At 34.2% G+C, this 23,764-nt stretch overlaps 1 protein-coding gene across 1 annotated transcript in view; it reads right to left on the bottom strand.

The window, feature by feature from the left end:
• Nucleotides 1-23,764, bottom strand: part of LOC113869468 — a 51,837-nt gene that overhangs the window by 4,887 nt on the left and 23,186 nt on the right. The window contains exons 34-62 of the mRNA XM_027505792.1: nucleotides 22,810-22,913; nucleotides 21,282-21,571; nucleotides 21,110-21,194; nucleotides 20,689-21,018; nucleotides 20,006-20,365; nucleotides 19,406-19,895; nucleotides 18,610-18,773; nucleotides 16,565-16,727; nucleotides 16,137-16,406; nucleotides 15,836-16,033; nucleotides 13,264-13,306; nucleotides 12,906-13,039; nucleotides 12,503-12,832; nucleotides 10,455-11,015; nucleotides 10,272-10,345; nucleotides 9,636-9,987; nucleotides 9,419-9,548; nucleotides 9,213-9,292; nucleotides 8,540-8,721; nucleotides 6,653-7,165; nucleotides 6,151-6,328; nucleotides 5,898-6,034; nucleotides 4,907-5,033; nucleotides 3,953-4,174; nucleotides 3,525-3,884; nucleotides 1,881-2,039; nucleotides 1,510-1,794; nucleotides 1,224-1,439; nucleotides 1,062-1,114 (exon numbers count right to left, since the gene is read on the bottom strand). Coding sequence (XP_027361593.1) covers nucleotides 1,062-1,114; nucleotides 1,224-1,439; nucleotides 1,510-1,794; nucleotides 1,881-2,039; nucleotides 3,525-3,884; nucleotides 3,953-4,174; nucleotides 4,907-5,033; nucleotides 5,898-6,034; nucleotides 6,151-6,328; nucleotides 6,653-7,165; nucleotides 8,540-8,721; nucleotides 9,213-9,292; nucleotides 9,419-9,548; nucleotides 9,636-9,987; nucleotides 10,272-10,345; nucleotides 10,455-11,015; nucleotides 12,503-12,832; nucleotides 12,906-13,039; nucleotides 13,264-13,306; nucleotides 15,836-16,033; nucleotides 16,137-16,406; nucleotides 16,565-16,727; nucleotides 18,610-18,773; nucleotides 19,406-19,895; nucleotides 20,006-20,365; nucleotides 20,689-21,018; nucleotides 21,110-21,194; nucleotides 21,282-21,571; nucleotides 22,810-22,913 — 6,590 coding nt within the window. The remainder of the gene's footprint in view (nucleotides 1-1,061; nucleotides 1,115-1,223; nucleotides 1,440-1,509; nucleotides 1,795-1,880; nucleotides 2,040-3,524; nucleotides 3,885-3,952; nucleotides 4,175-4,906; nucleotides 5,034-5,897; nucleotides 6,035-6,150; nucleotides 6,329-6,652; nucleotides 7,166-8,539; nucleotides 8,722-9,212; nucleotides 9,293-9,418; nucleotides 9,549-9,635; nucleotides 9,988-10,271; nucleotides 10,346-10,454; nucleotides 11,016-12,502; nucleotides 12,833-12,905; nucleotides 13,040-13,263; nucleotides 13,307-15,835; nucleotides 16,034-16,136; nucleotides 16,407-16,564; nucleotides 16,728-18,609; nucleotides 18,774-19,405; nucleotides 19,896-20,005; nucleotides 20,366-20,688; nucleotides 21,019-21,109; nucleotides 21,195-21,281; nucleotides 21,572-22,809; nucleotides 22,914-23,764) is intronic.

Genomic DNA, 23,764 nt, shown 5'->3' with positions numbered 1-23,764 from the left:
TTATTTTATTTAAGTTACTTGTTTTATGTATTTTTATGTAGAAGAGTAGTTTTTGAAGATAAAATTAGGGTAAGTTGAAGGTTGAAATGAAAAAAATAGAACTTAGTAGAATTTTGCTGTTTGAAATTGGAAGAATAAACCTTAGATAACAAAGTACACAACTCCCCTATGTTAAGGAATACACTTGTGTTCTTATCCGATCTAAAGGAGTAGAGAAATGCAGCGGCGAAGACAACTAGGTTGTGTTACAAGACACACTTGCGTTTACAATGCCGACAACAATCATTAAAAATTGATCGAACTTCCCTTTTAAAGGCCCAAATGAAAAAATATTGAAGATTTATCAATAAAAATCCTAAAAAAAAGAAAATGAAACTCTTGGTTGACAAAGAGTGAAGACATCAGAATTGCATGCTAGGAAAAAGGTCATCATTGAAACTTCTAGGATATGCTCGAAGGACTTATTTGGAATCTACAAGAGCAACATAAAATTGGTGTTCTTATGATTGTGAATTTGTTGAACCTCTTATTTATATGATTTTAAATGTTAAGAAAAGAACTGAAAGATGAATCTTATCGTTGGAAACTCCAAGATTGAACTTGAGATTCTAAATCACAAGAGTAGGTTAGGTTTCTTGAAGAATTATCAAAGTACTATAGAACATAATGCGTTTAATTAGATATAATTATCACGAAAATAGAAGTTAATTGAATTAAATACGTTATTGTATTTTGAAAGGAAACATTAATTTTGCCTGCAAATAAATTAAGAATTAACAGAAAATTTATTTTAGATAAGTTCATCAATTTTAAATTGTGATAAAACTAATCCTTACAAATTTGTTAGGATTCAAATTCCTCTATTTTAAATTAATTGCATTTTTTATTCTTTCGTCTTTTATGTTTTCCTGTTATTTCATCTTATTAATTGATTGCACTTAGTTTTACCTTATATTTTTTCAGTATTTAGTAGTACAGAAAGACGACAACTTTTTATATTACTTGACAATTACCATGACTCTATCAAGTGTATAATTGTAGAGAAGAATAATGACGATTACCCATCAGGACACATAGGCCGCCAAATGCTACATGTTCCACTAGCTTGCGAGATCTGAAACATAAAATGCTTCTTCACCATTAACCCAGTTTTACAAGCTCATGCCCCAGTGCTTACTTAAGCAAATTCAACAAGAAATGAGTAAAGGAGAATAGTAAGGCACCTGTTTTCTGCATAATGAACATCGACCTTTGTATTCTTGTTCACTGCTCCAGATCTTCGAAAAAGTAATGCTGTGTCTAACAAATCGCCTGTCATCAGATGCAGCACTGTTTGATGAGATCTCTCTTGAACTAATAATGGCCTTATTTGGGGTCCGTGATTCTCTACTATCCACTTCAGTCCAGGAAAAATATACATGTCGCTGACTTGAAGGAACCTAGAATTAAGAATTTTATTAAAATTCTGTCCCACTTCCAGAATTGAATCAGGTTTTGAATACCACTTACTTTCAGAATCAAGCTTTTCATGTTAGATTGATATGCCTTCCATGTTCTACGGACTACTGAGCATATCGTTATAGCTTGGGGTTCTCTTCCTTCAAACACTTCCACACTATTGCATTTGATTACTCGAACAAAATTTTCAGATCTCCGGAAATTTTTCAGATGAAGGATCAAGTGAGAAGGTTGGGAACTCCCTGCTTTTGCCAACTCCAGTGCCATCAACTCTTCCCAAGGTACATCCCACATAATCTTGCACGGTTTTTTATCCATATTGTCAGGAGCAAGACACTAGACAGAAACAGAAAAGACAATCAAGTTATTACTCTAGAAAAGAAACATAATCCTTACTCCCTATTACTAAATTTTTGGCTAACCTGCAGCAACATAACTCGTTTATTGGTTACTAAAACAATTTTTTTATGAGGCACAGTAAAGTGCTCTTCATAATAATCAGACAATGCAAATTTTGAAGGTTCCTTGAAAATCTCAGTGCAGCCAAATTGTCGGCTTGCCTCTCCAAGGTAAAGCACCATCTGAAACTCAATAAATAAAAATGGTTAAAAGAAAACATACATAAGGCATTGCATACAACAACAAAAGATTTGCTGATTGACAGATAACAGATTTTGCATAAAACAAAAGCACTAAAAATGTATCATAATGTATCATCAGCAATCTTTTTCTAACCAAAGATGCTCATTTTTTTTATGTTACACAAATATAATTTCATCTCTTGAATTTGGACTTGACTTGACTTAACCCTTAAAGCTAGCTTGTATGGTAAGAATGGCCTTAACTTTTATAAGTTCTATTTTAGCAAATATCTATGGTTGATGTGAAATCTCAAACACATCTTTACATTCAAGATTAGACATCCAGAGTGTAAAGATTATAAGACTAATATTTTGTATTTATGTTGCACTAAAAAAGCTGCTGTGGAACCAGGTAGACTGCATTGAAAAGCCATGGGACTAGGTTGGTTGCATAGGAAAATTCCATAGGACCAAGTTAATATTTTTTCAAAGAGTCAAGGTTGGTCCAATATCATATTTAGGATGGATCTGGTACCATCTCAACTCTAAAAACTAAGCTCATAGGTGAGAATTACTTGAACCTTTATAAGCTATACATTGTCTCTATCTATAGTTGATGTAGAATCTCAATTCTGAATATCATAAAAAATAAAAATAAGCCTTTTACCAATTCTATACAAATGGTTATTAGAAGCAAATGGAAATTCCCCCTCCTTAAAATGGTTTTACCTTAATGTTGTTTGTTCTAAGTATATTGTTGTAGAAAAAATGATTTATCAGTGCTTCATGCTTAAATTGATTTAATTGTGGACTTGGAGTACAACCAAAGTAAAGGGTTTTGATGTCTTTTCATAGTATAGCTAATATATAGGGGTATAAAGTCAGTGTTTTGTATTACAATTACTCAGTCTCAGCAATAGTATCCTGAGCATATTTAAGAATATATTGACCTAATTACCAGAATAAATAAATAGGATCATTGAGTTAGTATTTTGTATCGCATCATTACACACAATATCAATATATTATTTTTATATTGAGTATTCATTTTATTCATCTTTCTTTAGCTCTACCTAAGATCTATACTTTCAACCTTATAAGTGAAATGTATTTTCTTGTGTCCATCTATCTCTTTGTCCCATTTTTTCATGTAATACCTAAAATTTCAATGTTCAGATCAAAAGCTAAAGCATTCAGAAATATTCATGGGTTACATGGAAAACCTTAGAAAACAGTACGAAGACATGATGACACATCGTTTTAAGTTAACAGATGCTCATTTTTCATGTAAAGTTAATAGATGCTCATTTTTCATGCAACAAAGTAAACTCCCTAAAATAGTTTGAAAAGAGCCCATAGCCTTTTGTAGTTATGTAAACAATGCACTCAAACATAATGGGAACAGTATACTCCTACTACTAAAAAAAAAAAAAAAAACTTAAAAACGATTTAGTAAACTCCTGGAGATGCAATTAATTAACATACCTGCCCAATGGCTTCTCTCTCGCAATATTCTCTAAGTATCCCATCAGAATGTGTAGCCCTAGGATTCCTAATTCTGTGGAAGGTAGTCTTGCTGGTGAAAACCTCAAAGCATTTGGAACAACTTGCACCAATTCCATCAACAGTCAATGAGAAAAAATCCAGTGCCCCACTTACTGGTTGCACAATGAAACCTAAGAAGGCACGTCCAAGTCCATGAGCCAATCCTAGGATACCATTCTGTCGGGCACTCTCAACAGGCTTTCTCACTACACCAGAGACACCAAAGGCAACACCTTGAGCAAGAGCTTCTGTTCCTTGAATGATTCCATCCCCAACCCCAGTGATTCTCCTTGATCTTACCTGTTACCATATTCAAGTCATTTAGGTTTACATGGAATTACAAAATTGATTGTGATAGAAATGTTTACCTGCTTTGCACGTAATTGCAGAAATTGTCCATCAGTGGAAAGCTCGGCAAACCCTCTGCTAAGAGAAGCCAATGTTGAGCTTGTCATACCTAGTACATCCACTGAAAATATTAAATGTAGAGGATTATGAATCAAATCTCTCCAAATACGGTTTCCAATGGCTGGAACAATAGAGCTTTTCCGCATGAATCTGTCTCTGTGCATCACCCTCCTTAGATGCACCTAAAATAATAGGTCATAGCATTAGCCTAATAAATCTATAGATGGTCACGTCATTCTGGTTAAGGGAAATGTCACAAAACAAAGATGGGATGAATTAAGGCTGTTTAGGGATAACAAGAAAATTCTAAAACCCACGTATACTCCTGCATTTTCAGTGATGCAAAGAACTTGAAAACACCACAATTCCACACAATCATTTCAACAAAGAAAAGCAAAATGATTTTCTTTGTTGCTCCACTTGTGGCTGTTCTCAAGGAAGTAATTTCTGGCATGCAAACAAACTTGACAGCCTTGCTGCATATTCTTGATTTTTCATTCTTCTTGTTCTATATTGCTTTTCATGTTTTGGAAGATACCCTATTTTCCCTTTAGTTGTACATTTCCATTTTTTAAAATTTTTCTAACATGATCATAATATAGAAGATATAATTACATGCTATAGTATTAGTATCAAAAGTACAACATGACAATGGATAGGGAGTAATGCCTCCAACCTAGTCAAGGCCTCACATCTAAAGCTGGATTGCCAGTAAAAAACCAAATATCATTATAACAACCTGGCAGATATACAAAACTTGTGTTCATCCAAGTCTACATACGATCAAGAACATGATGTAGTAAAGGAAGTACTATGGCAACAAAGTGTCATCAAATTTATAAAGGGAAAGGAGAAGATACTATAAATCCATATTACGATTGAATGCAATCCTCTGCATATGTTACATAGCTCACCTGGATCTTGAAGGCATTTCCAACAGCTGAAAGTATCGGACTCCATATACCCAAGACCCCGTGAGGTCTTTGTCCCGGAGCTGTCTCCAGTGAAAACTTCAACCTTACTTCTGAAACATCTATTAAGCTGCAAAGTTAAAGAGATCAAATAAGAAAACCACATTCTTTTCAAACAAAATTACAACATAATAACATATAACTAGTCAGATAAACTGATTGTTCTCCAGTAACAGCACTATCTCAACCAAAAGCAATGCACAATTGCTGATGTTGCCTGCATTTGAGTAATGCTTCTTCCCAAGAATCCATAATAGGATGTGTGAACCAAAAACCTATTAATGGATAAGAACACATTCCAACCAATTCCCATGAAGTATAAATTTGTCACCCTCCAAATTATTTCTTTTACCCATATTAAAATGAACTCAGATACAACCACGTGAAGTAAGGAGGTTTCTTAGGGAGATAAAGAATATAAAATTAAAAAGAAAGTATAGAGAAAGTACATCTAGGTGAGGGAAAAAATCCTCCAAAATAAAATAAAAAAATAGAAGTTATCAATGCTTTGATTATATATAATAATTAAAACACAAGAAAAGTTAATTTGGAGAAAAAATATGTATTCAAAATGTTAATTGTGGCAGCATTTCTTTTAAAAAAAGTTGTTCTCTACTCCAGAAATCCACAGAATCACCACTCTATATATAGCAACTAACACAACAGATTATTGCTGTTGTTCATCAACTTCTCTTGCAACTGTTAAGAGAGAATATATAGCAATTTTGCATGCTTCAAAATGTCAATGCATTGATAGAGGATACAAACACATATAATTGACGAGAAAAGTGGTTGGTTGATGCTGATGGAGAAAATAGAAAGCCCAGCAAAAATGCAGCCAGATGTAATATACTGAAAATTTTGAACAAAAACAAAACAACTTCATCTTGAAAAATAAAATAAAAAAAAAAAGAGTACAAAGAAAGAATATTACTCAAAACGTATCTCTGGATCAACTTCTGTGACAGTTGAACTTTTGGGTAAGCGATCTAGCTGCAGATTGTTGTAGAAGTCCGCAATAGCCCAAATAAAAGGTTCATGAATATCAAGCCTCCAGCACTTCTCAGTGACCTAGAGATGCAAAGGGATTGTAAATAATACTATTTAAATACTAGAAATAGAATTTACTAACAGAAAATCAAAATATCACAAGATCACATTGTAGCATCAAATGCAACTAAGCATACTCGTATATAAACGTATGGGTAAACTTGAATTCCATCTTTATTCTCATTCTGCATGGTAATTGTCATCTTGAATACTGGGTGTTGCACATCAGAGGTCTGCTCTGGTGCCAAGAGCACAGGCATTAATGTTAGAGGGAGCTGGTTGTCCAGTTGCAAATAGCCAAATATGAGCTTGAACCTGTAAAAATAATCTGAAAATCAATTTTCTGTATGCACGAGTAAACTTAATGAAATGCACTGCTTATATAAAAAAAAAATTAGAGAATGGTTCGACAGAAATTATGAATAGACTTCAACACCCTGGAGGAAAGGACAGACAAAATGCCCCACATAAGCTCACATCCTATCTCAAAAAAGAGACTCAAATAATCATAAAATCCCAATCCATTCAATTTATATTTTTATCAGAATACACATTTAAAGTAATCCCTTTATTGTTAAATATTAATCAGGATAAAAATGTGCCTTTAAATACATGTCTTATAAATAACAAGGCTGTTACCTATTTGTCTTTCCACCATCATAGCCAGTTGAATATGTTAAGAAGACCCTTTCCAAGTATAAGTAGGAGAGTTCCTTTGATCTATGGTCCACCATAGAAATTCCAACCACCCCTAACTCGATTAAGAGCTCAAAAGGAGTAACACTGCTCTGCATCTCAGCCTGAACACCAGAAACTCCCAACTTTCCATCAGGTAATGGGCCTGTAATCTCTTCGTATGAACTTGAAGTCAGCATCTTATCATCACTAAACTTTGCAATTATTATATCTCCCGCATCAATAACATGGAATTGCAATCCAAGTTCCGCAGAAGATAATCCAGTACTTTCCAAATCAAGTTTCCAAATTGCATCGCCATTATCAGCACTAAGTTTAGCATCTAAAAACTTATCACCATATGGATCTTCCCAACAAAAATTAGTTGTTGACAGAGGTTGCAACTGAATCCAAGCATCTTCACCAAATCCAGACTGCCGAATGCTAAGAGCCTTATTCGTTGTTCTGTTCTCAATTCTGTTTCAAGCAAAGTTAGTTTCTCTCCTAAACAAAAACACTCATGCAAGCTTTAAGTCAGAGATTTAAACAGACATATTGCAAGACACTGAATCTATCATGTGAAACCTACTATGAGCTTATTTGCTTCAGCTTTCTCTCATGAAATAACAAATCATTTTTAAGAATTTTAGTGTGTAATTTTTTGAAAAAAATAAGAATCTATAAGGAAAAAAAAAAAGATTTCTTCACACACACACACAAACCTCTAGCATGCGAAATGGACCAGTTCAAATAACCAATATAAAATATGATTTGAGCCGTAGAAATCCTAATCTAAATTTGGGCCACTACTAGCTCAATCTGACTTGTGCATCTCAGGCCAGGCTGGCTTGATACAGAGAAACTTCAAGAGATAGCCAACTGCAATGCTTGCAAGCCTATCTCTGTAGTCCAACTACTCAAATCCCATCCATAAAGTGAAAATTAGTTAAAGAACTAATAATATATGCTAGAATATCTTGAAAGCATTTTATAATATTATTTGTAATTTTTTTAAGATCTATATAGTATGTACAGAATCAATTAGACCTCTAACTAAGGAAACAATCCTAGGATTTCCTTTCCTAATTTCTCATTGGGTTTATTTATTTAATTAGGGTTAGATGTCTTGTTGTGTTAGCGGAGTTAGGCTTGTACCAATAGTTACTATATTAGTGCTTAACATAATTATTAGAATTAATATGTGTGACCGTGTTAGTGCACATACACCAAATCAATCTAATATTATTCAGAGCAGGATCCCTGGAAATATTCCTAGATCGTCTAAGAGTTTTACATGATCTACACCATAATAGAATAATGCAAATAAGACATTCATAAATTGGAAATTCTTAATAAATTAACAAGGTTATTTCTCATAATCTGTAGATTCTGCACATAAATACAATGTCTTGATGCTTAAAAAAAGGAATTATGGCCAATAAAAGTGTAATTGAGTTGAGTAAGAGATGCATAAAACGTAATTCCAGCTAACAGTTCAAATAAAAGACTACATGTGGTCCTGGAATCATATGTGAATTTGTAATAAGAATTAGATCTAGTGTGTGTTTGCAATTTGCATTAGGTCTTTTTCGTTCAGAAAAGCTTATAACCAAATGGAGCAAAAAGAAATTTAAACTAAAAAGCTGTTTTTGTGTAAAAATATTGGAAAACTAAGCATGTTCCTACTTATGTTTATTGTTCTTACTATACAAGAGATCTTACATCCAAGGTACTGGCAAACCCTATCAGAACAACTCTACCACTTGTGATAAAAACAAGATATACACATTTGTCTTGCTATTACATGGAAAAGAAATATGACTAGACTAGTCTGTATATGCATATCAGTACCTGATAGGACCATCTGTTGATCCAAGGCGGAATACCACAACAAAACGGGATCCTTCTTCATATCCACGAATTTCAGTTCTCAAAAATTTGACAGTACCATTATTCATCCTCAAAACAAGAGATATTGTATCCTCTCTTACAATTTGAAGAGGAAATGACCAATGGGTACCTTGTAGTCTCACCTAAAAGTAGAGAAAAGTGTATAAATCATTAAAACTCAATCAGATGAGGATCAAGGACAGAGAAAATTGAAAATAATCAAAATAATGAAAAAAATTATAACTCTTAAGTAGACAACAAATAATGCAGAAACTTACACCATTATGCTTCTTAATTAACTATTATACTTAGAAAAATCAGTCAATTTTGACATAATGTGGTCTAAAGACATATCAGCTCATCTTTACAAATAATTAACAACCATTATTTGTAACCATATAATAAATAATAGCCAATTACATACACTAATTTTTCTGGTAATTTAAAATAATTTAGTTTTACAATGGTGTAATCAAATTAATACCAATATCAACATAAGACACATAACAGAAACAGAACCTGATGATTTCAAATTTACCCTGAGTAAATCAGGGATAGACTAGTCCAGAAGGAGAAATGTAGGATAAATAAGTCAATTATTGCATAAATATATCAACTATGAACTGTAGCAAACCTGGAGCTCTTCAGGTTCACCGAGTCCACGACAGACAAAGTATACCCTTGAATCAGAAGCGTGCAAAATCTTTGGTTCATCTTCAGCACTCAATTTAATGAATATATCCTCACCAAGTCTATTAGTGAAAGTCATAAATGGCCGAAGAGAAATCACCTGTCAAGACAATCACAAACACGAGTATTACAACCTGACTGCCTGATAACGTTTATGATAATTTTTTTCTTCCGAAACAACCTTTGTTGGAACAGATTGATAGGGGCATGGTTTTGTAGAAATAAAAAGCTGCAAGCAATTTCCATCTCCATCATATGCATATATATCCAAAGAGCCATCCTAAGGATAAAAAGAAGTTAAATTTTAGAAAACACTGTGTAATTACTTCTTTAGTCTGTCATGTCAACACAGAAACCTTGACATTACCAAATCACCAAGAGGAGCAAGATCTTCAACAGGTCCAAAATGCTCGTTTCCTGTTTGGGCAATAGCCACTGAAAGGGCTAACATATTAAAGTTTAGAGCAGATGCAATTGTGTAACCATCATATATTTCCTCTTCGGTTATTTCTTCAAGGACTAATCCATTTTTCTTGTTAGTCTGAAATTGAGCAGCCATCTTTTGTGGCTTATGTCTTTTTCCTGACATATCAAGAATCCTAAATGTAAGTGGAGGACATCTAGCTATTTCTAACCAATAAGGAGCATAGACTCTAATTGTTTTAGCCAGCAAGGTGTGCTCTTTGTCATAGTTCTGCTCGACAATGATTTGGATCACCCTGCACATAAGGATACATATAAGACGAGGTGGATGCAAATTAAACTGACCCTCAAAATTAGATGCCGATAAAAATTTGGAAAATGATATCATCAGCACTTAGGGCTAATGTAATAAATGTTTTCTTTCCCTATGAAAACTTGGCATTTTTAGATGCATAAAATTAGTCCTACGGACCGATGCTAATAAAACCATAAAAATTTTGGCCAAATTTATATAATTTAGAAAAATAATGTAATAGAATAGGAAAATTCTAACTATGTCACATCCAGAACTTTTTACAACCTTCCCGATATTGAACTTCTCAAACTAATTGTTTTTGATGGATTCCCATGAGGATGAGATATAAGAACAGCTTCCTGTTCAGAAAAGAGGAGGTGAGATATTAATAGCATAATACAATGCAACATAAATGACCAAGTAAAAAAAAGCAGAAAAAGCGAAGGTATTGACAGGCCCATATCTTACATGTATGGGAAGCCAACCCCTTTGCGGAAGCAATGATAAGAACAATGGGTTCCTAATATCTGCACTGTATATCTGTACAGTTTTTCCTGATAAAAATACTCCTCTTGAACATGGAAGAAAGTGACCACTAGATTGCATTTCAAGGACAGAATATTCAGCAGCAAGAGGGAGAAAATTGCTAATTACTAGAGGAGATTTGACCACTAAACACCAATCCTGAATAGCATCTGAATGGATATCTTTAGCAATCTCAGTTGCTTGGATGCTTACGCAAAACCACAACTTGTGGGAGCCACCAGAGGTTCCATGCATCTCACTGCAACACAATAGTTCCTCTGACTCTGAAAGAGCCGAAACATAAATATTTGAGCATTGACCCCTGCCAACATCTTCTGGTTTCCTAGGTTTGTCCACTACAGTACTCCATGAGTACTCACTGGGGTCTGAAGTCCAAGGCCTTAACTGCAAGAAATATTGTACAGATTGTGTCAAGCCAGATAGAGGAAGTGGAGCAGTTTCCCCTGGTTGCAGTAGCCCAACAGAAATTTCATGTTTAAGATCCTCTGCTATTGGCTTCCTGCTTCTCAGCCATCTCCGCTGCCTGGCAGAATTAAGAGATTCCTTTGGATCAAAGGATTCAGGCCATCTCAAATTCTCCACATCAGGAGCATAAATCCATCCATCAGAAGTATTGGTAGATTTTGTATCCAAATGCCAATCATCAATCCATTCCCAACCTGGCGGTAGATCAATTCCAGGAGAAACCTGAATTATAGAAATTTAAAAAAAAAATTAAGACTATACATAAAAATGCTACAATAATCCAAACTGCCAACCACATAGCATTTATGAGCTACAGATTCTAAATTTATTTCTTATTTGATTCTCCTATATTTTATTTTTGAAAACATATTGTCAAGATGAGAGAAAAGGAGAAGGCATGTGATGAGTTCCATGTATTTCAACTACTCCACAGGTTGTGTATTTATATTAACAAACAATCATAGCTACGTAATCAAGAATAAATATATGGTTATCTAATTACTATAATTACACAAATACTATTTCCTTAGATAACATATTTACATATATTTAACACATGAGAAGTGAAAAACAAAGACAATGAAAATAGCATTCAAAAATGATCCAAATTGTTTGCTCTTTGTAGGTCAATCAGACAACCTTCCTAATGTAACCAAGGGGCTATCAGCCATAGATATGAGAAATTAATTCTAACACGTAAAGGGGCTATCAGCCATAGAGATGAGAAATTAATTCTAACACATAAAAGATGTACGGGGTATAATACTATCAAAAAAACCTTGTATTACACTCCATCCATATACCCACGATAAAAAAGCAACACTCCCTGATGGCCCAACACCCCTTCCTCCACAAAAGCTTTTGAAGATGACCAGAAGGTTTTCCAAAGACTGTAAAAGTGATGCTTAGCATTCTTAACAATATTTTGATATGAAAGTTGACAAGCTTGGGGTTTTCCAAGTTCGTAATCATAACAATATATTCTATAAGTTGATAGCAAGAAATCTGATTATAAAGATGCATATGGCTAGGAAGTTCTAGTGTAATCCTAATAAAAAATTCCCAGCATATCCTGGTTCTAAAAGCTAGTATAATGATTATATCATAAGTGCTTGATCTATTCTGAAATTTCCTATGCATCACATAAATCACTGATCCTTTTAGTGCACTTGTTATTTGAAAAGTCTTAAAGAGAGAGATCAGATAAAAAGCATTTTATGCAAACAACAGTTTGTGTCTTAGCCAGCAGAGAAAAAAATTAAATTCACGTGTATAAGCAACATGAAAAGCAGCTAGCAAACATGTCCCTGTGGCAAGCAAAAGCGATTAACATTCACCTGATGAGATTTTCCCATGTCTGACATGTGCTGTGCAGGATAACCTGAACAACTAACCCAACCCATTTGTGGAGTTAACTTTTCTGTCTCGTAAAATTCATCAGTCTGAATTTTGTAGTTCTCTGTACAGATAGATTCAGAATTACTTGAAGTTTTCTGCAAATTCACCTTTTCTGATGAAATTTTTGAAGTAAGGCATAAATCAAGTACAAAATCTGTGTTGTTACGAACAGAAACCAGTGATCGAATATTCACATATCTGTTGCCATCCTTCACGCTAGCTTCACTTGCAACAACATTATTGCCTAACCGCCAGCAAGCAGCAGGGGCAGCGTAGTTTAGCCTCACAGTTGTCCAAGGACCTTCCTTGCTGGGACTAATTTGAATAAATCCAGATTTTTGGGCACCAAAACTAGATTGTTGATCATTATTCTCAACTTCAGAATCATGCACTAGTATGGCACATTGTAATTTGCAAGACTTCTCATAACTGGCATCCTAAAATCCCAGTATGGCACTATTAAGATAAGTACTTTGAGAAAAGAAAATGAAAAAAAATGCCAAATCATACACAATTCACCATGGAGTTTTCTGCAGACAAATCTATCCATTTCAACTTATCGGAAAAATTTTGGGGATATGAGAAGTCCTCGATAGTTCTAGTTATCTCATTCAAGGAAGCTGAAAAAAATCCAACGGGTACACCTACAACAAAAAAGACAAAAGCCAAATAAAGATTGCACAGCTTATGAGTTTACAATACTAAGGTAGCATACTCAAGTAATTAGAAACATTATGTCCACAAAAGATTATTAGATTTCCAATCCACATCGACTGCAGACATCTGAATTGAAATTAATTTGTTTACAATTACACTATTCATAAGCATTTGACATCATTTAGGTCTGGATGGAATTTCAAGGAAGTACCTTTACCCATATCTGTTACAATTAATTCTAAAGAGTAGTGATCCTGTAAAACAAAGTATAGAAGCCAAGTTTGATGTTAGTTGCTTAATTGGAAAAACAAAGTGGAGATAAGAGGAGAAAATGATGCACTAATTTTGAAAATCAGAACTAAAATCTAAAGCAAAAGAAGCATTTAAGTTTACATGCTAAAACAAATAAATGAAAATTTGCCTAAAAGTGATAAACAAGAATGAGCAAGCAAATTAAAACTTGTAGACCAAACTTGTATAATACACTGAAAAACAATTCATAAGCTCAATAGGAAAGAGATGCTAAAAAAGAGAACCTCACTACACAGAAAAGGTAGTGGTAATTTTCCAGATAATAGCTGTTAATTCAGTTTTTATTATTCGTTTGTGTATATAGCTCTAAATCTTGTACTGCACACTTCAGCTAAAAGTTGTATAAAGTCTGTTTCCTATTAAAAATAACAGTGAATGTCTTATTTTGCAACAAAGTTCAGATATATTATTTAAAATTTAAACACTGAATATAGCCTTAGCCAACACAGTTGAAAAACTCCAATTTAGGTAGCATATTGACCAAATGAAAAAAAGTTAAATAAAATAAATACTATACATCCTGTATTCCTGAAAAAAAAAATACAGTAAAAATATTAATTGGGAAAAACTTGAGTTAATAACTAGAAATTGACATTTAGTTTGATAGTTTCTAACAAAAATCGGAAAACTTGGTAAAAAATGATGGTATGATTGATGAAACAAAGTACCATGCTCTAGAGTATTTAATGTACTTGGGAGATAGTATGTTCATGTATCTCAAGTTTATATGCATTCAGTATTCATGAATATTAGTGTGTAGGAGCAATCAATTAATATAAGCCAAAGAAATAGTTTCCACTAAGTGATAGATGTCTTGCATGACCTGTATATTTTTACTGAATAACAAAGCTTTCTGACAAGAACATTGGGTTCTCCAACTACAAAAGCTAGCTATTGTAGTTGGAGAACCCAAAGCCTTATACACATTGGAATCTCATACTTCCAGTGTGGAACTCAAGTCCTATACCTTGCAATTGGATCCTAACACTTTCCCATTCTCTAAATTGTTTCCTTAAAGATATGAGTCACTTCCTCTTTTAAGTCCTTAAAGGATAGAATATGAGTCACACTATCCTACTTAGTAGGGTTAGGATTAGATGCATGATTAACAAATTAACAACTTTATTGAATTTCAGCTTTAAGTCTAACTCAATCCTAAAAGCTAGCCTGTAAGGTGAGGATTGCTTTAACCTTTATAAACTCTTATTTAACTGAATTTATAGTCAATGTGGGACTTCAACACACCTCCTCATGTTTAAGACCGGATATCTAGAGTGCCTTATAGGACTTTTTTAAAATATAACACTGGTTACCAGGTAGGTGGCATTTGGAAAGCCACAGGACCAAGTTAATTGCATGGGAAAAATTCATAGAGCCAATTTTTTTTTCAGTCAATGGTGGCCCAATATGAAATCTTTGATAGGCTCTAATACCATGTTGAATTTGGACTTTAAACTTAACCCAAAAAGTTAGCTCATAAGGTGAGAATTGTTTTAACGTTTATAAGACTTTATTTAGTTATATCTATAGTCAATATGGGACTTCAACAAACTTATTTATATATCATAAACTACAAACTCATAAACCATTTATCCAATTGATTTAACCAAATACAGGACATGATGCAATTAACCACTTATCAAGTTAAATTAACTATACTTTATGTGGGGTGCCATTAAAACCCCTTAAAGGTAGCATAGAATCCTGCATGGAATATTTAATGAGATGAAGTACCCATTAACTGTTTGCACCAAAAAGGAGAATAAAAATGTTGTAATTCTCATGACAAATCATACTTCATTTTCGTGTAAAAGAAGTTTTGCAAATAAACAAAATGAAAGAAAAACAAGAAAATAACTTTGTTGAAGATCGGCACAGAATCAACAGATTTTCCTCATATTTTGCCTTGTACAGCTCATTAGGGATTCTGTGTAATAATTGTTAGCTGTAATTTTGCATTTGCCTTATAACTTCTATGGGGAGAACAATTTCCCTGATTTCTAGGCTAGATTAATGTCCCTAATTCTGTCATGATTATTCTGTATATATTTCCCAATGCATCATTCACAAATTCAAGAAAATAAAAAACAGTTTTCCGCAAACTTTATAAAAGAAAATAGCCATATATTTATCACAAAGGTTTGACATCCCTCCTCATATCTATTAAAGAAAGCCATGAGCTAGACAGCTTAAGAAGCTACAAAGATAACCCTATGCCCCAATAGTGACAACATATCTCATTATACTCCACAAACACAGAGACAACGTCAACCATATACTTCTAGGACCATAATATTTTAAATTAATCAAAGCAAACATATCAAAATTCTAAGCACAAAGTCAGGACTTAAAAATATCTAAATCTATTCCAAATGAATTTGGTCATTTGGAAATACAAACTTAAATTATCAGCAATTTCCAACACAATTTGACCAAGAACAAATAAAAACAGCTAAGATAATTATCAATACCAGGGAATCAACTTTGAAGAAAAAAACTTCATTCCACTTGACTAACTCAAGATCCGAAGGCAATAAATGATGTGCCCTTCTTCCACATGTGCGTGCACTCTGTTGATGAACCAATGCATCACTAGGGAGGCCCTGATTAGGAGAAAGGCGGACAGCCACCGTATATTGCTGGGAATCTGAACTTTCAACTCGGTGAAACTGCATTAGAAATATGATAGCATTGAAGGTTACCTGAACAGTGGGACTGCCAAATGCCAAACTCAAATTTAAATAGTATGTTACAAAAACAACCATGACATACCTGTGCTTCTGCTATGATGATTGTAACCATTGTTCTAATCTTCCTACAGAGTTTACCCTTCAAATGTGATTCTAGCATATTTTTTGACACAGGAACTTTCACAGCCTTCATATCCCCAGATGGCATCTTAATTATATTTTGGAGACCCCTAGCTTCGGTAGCGCGGATAAAAATATCCTGACCAAGTTTGTTTTGAGGGATTATATAATAATGTCTCTTGTGGAGAGTGTCAATGATAGAGTTTCCGCCAATAGTTGGAGAGAATGCATCCTATTAGATGTCACCCCCCCCCCCCAAAAAAAAGAAACAGGTATCCATGTTAATGTATAGGTAAAAGAAAACAAGTATTGTAAAATGGATAAAATAAATTGAGAAAGGCAGATTTCAAGCAGCAAAAATGAGAGAGGTTAAAAGTAAAGAAACTTTACTCTGTTTTTATAACATTCATGAGCATGACTAAGGTTGTTCCAACTGGCATAAGCTTGAATGATCATATTTGCATTAGAAACCGAAATATTTAAATTCAGATCTCGAGTTGATGTCAAACGTAATTGAGAGGCTGCAGCCGGGGCATTAAGGTCATGTTGATACCTACATTTAGCTATAGTTAGGCAAAGAAACTAGAACTAAAATATAACTAATATAGGAGAGCTCAACAATTTAATAAAAAAATTGTTTTTAAATTATTAAACTAATAAAGTTCATATATAATATGCATTGACATCAACTAAGAACGGGAAAAATTAAAAAAGAGATAAAGCCTCCAACCAAAATTATTGATTGAAAGCCCCATTCCCTTCTTCTCTCATTCTCATACATCAATTTTTTTATAGAAAAAGAAATTTTTATGAGAAAAAACTGCAACTAGGAAAAGATAAGTGATCTTCCAAAATAAGAGAAACATTAACCAAGTCTGTTTACGTACCCAAGAACTATGTTTAATTAGAAACCCTAGTCACCACCAAGTACCACAAAAAAATATACAGTATACTCTAGTTGCTGTCTAGTTGTATTTCTTGGCCACTGTTTGCCTCTACAAGCATCATTGTTGTGTTCTATTCAAACCACAAGAGATTAACTGAACAAATATCAAGTCATACAATAACAACCACCAAGTGTGGGTGGTTACATGGATCACATGTCGCCATTGAGCTTGGCAATAAACCAAAATTTTTAGAAATCCAGTTAATCAAAAAGTCATTTTTAGTAACTTCGTCTAAGGTTCTTTTGGATCTTCCTCAACCCCTTTTTACTGGACTAAAAGTCATGCAATCCATTCTCCTCACTGATGCCTCCAAAGGTCTTCTCTACCATAACCAAACCACCTTAGACAATCTTCACTCATCTTTTTCACTACAAGTATTATTCCAATATTCTCCCGTATACCATCATTTCTTATCATGTCCTTTCTTGATTGATTAAAAGATCACTGGTTATTGCAATGTCGAGGCATAATTGAGGCAAATTGTAATGTCTGCTAAATTCAAATCTATGGTTATTCTAGCTGTTTGAAGCTTTGATTAAGGTGATTTTGGAAATTTTGAGGAAGTTTTGGCCTTGCTGTGCATGATTGATGCCCTGAAATTTCTTTTGCATTTTCCCAGCAATGGCTCCCAGATACAGACTTAGATGATGCTACTTCTACCACAAGTCAGATCCCCAACCCTCATTTTGATACCCTTTCTGTCTTCTCCACTTCTGATAGCTCAACCTTGTCAACTGGATATGATGCTGAATCAGATAAGTTCATAGAAAGCAGGTTAACTACTGGTCTTACTACCCTTGCAGAACGTACTTTGATTTTGAATTATCAACACAATTAACCAGGACCCAGCCCCCATTGAAACTTGTTATCAGTTGTTAGAGTATGTTATAGTAAATAGTTACTGTTCAGCTGCTAGAGCGACATTTTACATGTGTGCAGTTACCTACTACTGCCAGTCAGTTACAGTTAGCTACACTATTCTGTTAGTCAGTTAGAGAACAATAGAATAACAGTATATACACTAATCTTCATGGAACACAGAACAACAGAATACCACACAAATTAAGCTTTAAGCTCAAGATTATTATTCTTTCTTCCCTTTGTCTCCTTTTCTCACATTTGTCAATTTCTCTCAGTCCTTGAAATCTAACAAAAGTTCGCAATATAAATCAGAATCATTTCCAACCCTGGGCTTTCCCATTTATTCCAGTTTTGTGATGCCTTTAATCCTAAGATACAACTTATAACTCCAAGAAAATATTTACAACTGTCCAACCTTACTGCTCCAATATTTCCAAATCTTGATAAGAACTGCCACAATGTGGATGGACTGCCCCCAAGACCACTTTTTAATTCAATTCTCATTTTCATAAATTAAAGTAAACCACTGCTCATAACAACCTAAACTCCCAGTCATGCACCTGAAGATTTTACCAAAGGCAACATGTAGCACAAGAATTCTATAATTTGTAAACACAAAGCAATTACCTTAAGAATCCATCTACTGGCTCAACAAGAGGCTCCCAGGCTTCATACTTGTCATTATATGACCTTGCAGCCAAGGAGAAACCAACAGTGCTATTCAGATACCCAGTTCTTCCATGCAAACTAAATGTTATTCCACTCAAAGATATATTGAACAACGGAACCATCTGTCAAATTCAAAGAAAAGCATTCAATACAGAAGTACAAAGGATTATAATAACTAAATTTCATAAAAGAGTAACAGCAATCAATAATTAAACATGTCAAGGATCACAAATCAATAACTAGGACATAGCAATGGTTTCATTCATTCCATGGACCACTATAAAGAGGAAAATCCCACAAAATCTTCAAATCAAAATTTCAGCTTGGCAAGAAGAGAACAGGTCAGGATAATGTAAACTAGTATAGAAAGAGGACCACATCTTGGAGTCCAATCTCCTTTATATTACATCTTTAAAGTATACCTACTAGTGTGAGGAAGACATCAAGAATGGTGTCTAAGTGTGAGTGGCAAGTGTTGGAATAGTGTCTCCCTTAGACACCATAGTTGAAGCATTTCTGTAGTTTCGAAGTTAACTTTGAAGTTCAAACCAAAACAAAGGGGATTGATACCGTGAATATAAAAAATCTTGTTCTTCATGAAGTATATTGCAAGCCCACTTCCCAAATAAACTGGAAAGGAAATGAAGAAGAGAACAGACAACAACAAAATTTCACATAATCTTATAAGCTCCTAGGTGATTAGGTACTTGCTATTATTCTGATAAAAGCTACAAGCCAAATGTTTTATTCTCACCAAACCACTGTAGTCATCAAAAAGAGCTGTTGAGAAAGTCCCAATTCCAGCATCAATGACTGTGACATCTGAACCACTTGGCACAGTAGAATCTGCTAGCTTCAAAGCAAACCTTCTTGGGGGTCTTTTGAAACCACCACGGACAATAAAAGTCCCCAACTCATTGCCAACAGCCCATATGCTAAATGGCTCTGTTACATGCTTGGCGTCAGCCGTATCCCAGACACTTTCTTCCAAAAATTTATCTCCTTCTACCAAATCACTGCGCATGCATCTTAATGTGCTAAATTCATTTTGCTTAGGTTTCCCTTTACATGCAACACACCCCAAGGAAACATAGCCAGGAGGAGCTTGTGGAAGCCAGAATGATATGCTTTCCATTCCCCTCTGTTTTTTTATTTGTCCAACAAGTAGAAAATCTAGGGGAGTTTTAAAAATATTTTCATCTCTGGAATCATGAACAACAATGCAGGTGTTTGGAGGCTCATACCTAAAAAGAAGAAGATTGCATCAGTTACTATTAATTGTAAAGAATAATATAACAAATCACAGGCTAAACTTTCTTGATGAAAGTAATGGGCACAAAAGTGTGAAACACACCCTTTAACAGCTATATCACCAAAATATATCATTCCCATTGGGACAACTGGACGCCAAATGGATAACCATTTTCTTGAGTCTGAACCCTGATTCCACCATATTAACTGAAAGCTAGCAACAGGCTCATAACGCCTATTAGAATTTGCATCAGCTGACAAGTCAGATTGCAAGGCTTGATGCCCACGAGAGGGAGCACGGGAATCCAGACTACTTAATGCTGCTGAAGGTGCCTTCAGAAAATCATATTTAATGCAACGCAATTCATATGCTTTACCCATCAAACAGAGTGACATAGGATCTACTGGCAAGAAAGTGCCAATAGAATTATCCACTCGCCAGAATGCTACACTGGATGACGATCTGCAATCAAGATGAACACTACTGAGTTTTCACAGGACAAAAATGCCATGACCTTGTGTCTAATCAATAGTTAAAACAATTTCCGTAAGTGTAACATCCAACTTAATGTAAAAAGACATGACAATTAAACTCTTTCATCTCAGAATTAATGCTCAAAGGGCTACTGAAACAGTCAAGCAATACAACACAGTAGTTATTACCAAATATATACATGGCAGAAGGCACTAACCTCGACACTGATTGAGATTGGTAGTTTAAAGTATAAAATTGTAAAATGGACTTGTGTGTTACAACAGAACTCACACCAGAAAATTTTCACTTACATATCAGTAGTGCCGATTGTGATACAATCCCTTAATGAACATGGAGATACAGAAGAAGATGGGATGCAACAAGCAGAAGATAGTGATGGTGGTGTCTTTCCATGAGTAGCAATACAGCCTAGTGCAACATAACCTTTGGGAGCTTCAGGGAACCAAATGGAACAAATGGAATCTGCCTCAGTTTTCCATAACGAGTCAGAATTGTCCATTTCTTCACCTTTAATTCCCACAGAAGTTAAAGGAGGCCAAATCAATCTGAAACCAATGGGTCTCTTAACTGTTATAGAATTGGTATTTACTGCAAGAACTCCTTTTGTAGGTGGCTTGTCTCTGTTGAGCAAACACATCATATTAACATTCAAATTGGTGGGGTATATATGCATCAGTTTAGATCAGAAATAAATTAAGAATTTTTACTGACAGTGGTGTCAAGTAGTCACCAAGTACAGCAAAACCAGGAGGAGCATGAGGACGCCAAAAGGCATATGTTTGATCAATATGAAAATCTGCATGTTCAATGAATGAGAATAGTCTTAAACACATGTATCAATAAATTTACCAAAATGGAAACAAAATAGAGAATATCAACATACTTTTTATGGTTCCAACTTTGTCAAAGTGAGAGCAAACAATGGTTGTTTCCTTAGATGTCATCCTTAAAAATGCTAGAATATCATCTTCCACAGCCAGAAATAGTCTCAAGATACTGAATGTGAAATTCATGAAAATATCAGACGCACATAAATGTATATTGGTCTTCCCAGAAGCATTCGAGTACTTCAAGGATGTGTCAAATGGCTCCAAAATCTTGATTCCATTACTCTCCATAGTCAAACCAAGTACATCTGCACTCATCTCAGTATTGTTACCCTTCAAAACAAGCCTAGCAATGGAAAAACATATCCAACGTCAGTTAATCACATATTATGAACATCCTGCATGTAAATTTCTGAAGAACAAAAGGATAATATCTGAAGAGTCAAGACATAAATTATGGAAATGTACATATACTCAACTTACTGCATATTCAAAAAATAAAACTTGTGCCTTGCTAACCAGCACACTAAGGGCACTAGTTAAAGAATCAATAGAAAATTTATCCTCTGCAGCACCAGTTCAGAAGATGGAAGGAAAGAAGTAGACATGTATACAAAACCAAAGTATGAAAAAAGGCACTCAGATGACAGTCAAAGATTTCTATACCTGAACTGAAATCCTCTAGCACAAAAATCAAACTTAAAAATGAAAATGAGATCATAATTAGAGATGCTTAAAGTAGCAAAAAATGCATTATATCTTTCATCTTATCAGAGAAGATTCCTCAACTAAAGAAAACAAAGGGACAAAGTTATGGTAAAAATTGAAATCAGGAGCACAATCATCCTGTAACATAAATCTGAAATGGCATTCACTTGCCAAAGCAAAAAGTATTTCATGCTCATGTGGTAACCATGAGATTTGCTATCTGACCACACATCAATTGTATTAACAGAACACAACACAATTTCAATTGGTCCAAAGTACCCTTTTGAATTTATGTTATCCATTTTACTGTGATTGATTGAAAAATAAATACACAATATCATTAGGTGATTGCACTTATTTCTGGTAGACACACCATATTCCAACAGCAACATATCAAATTACTCAACCATTTTTCACTTTTAAAAATAGTAACAATTCCATATGATGATAGTAAGCAAAAATAAAATAAAATCAAATTCAAGTTTCAAAGCTGAAAAGGCTTCTTTTAGATGAAGTCAACTCGTAAATGGTTGAATATCTCTAAGACAATATTTTTGAATTTCAAACATGGACAAGACACATTTCACTCTACATTATGCTGAACTTTAATTCACTATTAAGAATTAGGGTTGGACCCCTAACCAATTGCTTATATCATCCCTCAAATAGACTTGAGCGTCATGTCAAATGATCAGCTCTCCTAAATTATTAAAATGTGGTAGAGGCCCATAAGTGATTCTATAATTCTAACACTAGGAACAAATAAAGTAGCACTAATACTCGAAATACCATTTACATGGAAGCATAAATAGTTAAAGTGATGTGAACTTTTTGCATGTCATGATGTAAAATACCATTTACAGAAGAGGAACTCACCTACAAAATGCATCCAACTGTGCAAGTAGAAGTTTATTAGACAGGTTTAATAATTCTCCTACATTTTTTGACGTGCTATAAAAGGTAAGCGCTGGGCCAACAGCCTGCAAAGAGATATCTCAGTCACATAGTACATGTAAAAAGTAAAGACATTAATAACAAACATATAAACCATACCCATTACATGTCATAATACAGCCTTGATTTCATATTTATATGAAAAGGACTACGTATTGAATGCCACTATTATAAAAAATGTCAAACACAAAAAAAAAAAAAAAAACAACCAAGCCTTTTCACACTAAGAGGGTTGGCAACATGGATCAAAAACAGAAAATCATGGGAAAAAAAGGTTTACTGTTTTATAAATTAGAATCTTTCAAGTCTTACAAACAGCAGATTAGACACAGTTCAAATCTTAACCCCAAGCACAACCAGTGGCAGATTAAAATAATAGCAGCAGCTTGCAGACAGAACTGTCAGATTAAAAAACATATGAACAATGAATTGGGACAATTAAGTCAATAACTATTCACATAGGAAGGCTTTAAACCACAATACAATCACATTGCAACAGATTTTTTTTATAACCAAACTACACAACAACAGCTTATATTTTTAGGATTATAGATTGCATGGTATTGACACGGCATCAAGTCCCTTCAACCCAAAGGTTCAGAGTTCAACACCCTTCAAGAAAGAAAGAATCAACCTAATTTTAAATAACATTCATTGCACTAAACTGCAACTTTTCGCCTTTTATTTGGTTCCTTTCTTTTTCTCTGATATAATAAGCATTTATTCGAGCAAAATAAATAACACAAATAAGGAGGGGGATGAGATATCCTTCCCCAAAGTAAGTTACAGCAGTTTCTTCGTGGTGTTTTTAATAAAATTCGAGTAACAAGCCACAGCCCCTCAAGAAAATATCAAGTTTGGGTATTATAATTAACTT

This window comes from Abrus precatorius, unplaced genomic scaffold (genome assembly GCF_003935025.1).
Source record: "Abrus precatorius isolate BTA unplaced genomic scaffold, Abrus_2018 Scaffold6, whole genome shotgun sequence".
Taxonomy (NCBI): domain Eukaryota; kingdom Viridiplantae; phylum Streptophyta; class Magnoliopsida; order Fabales; family Fabaceae; genus Abrus; species Abrus precatorius.
This window is presented reverse-complemented; position numbering and strand designations above follow the sequence as displayed.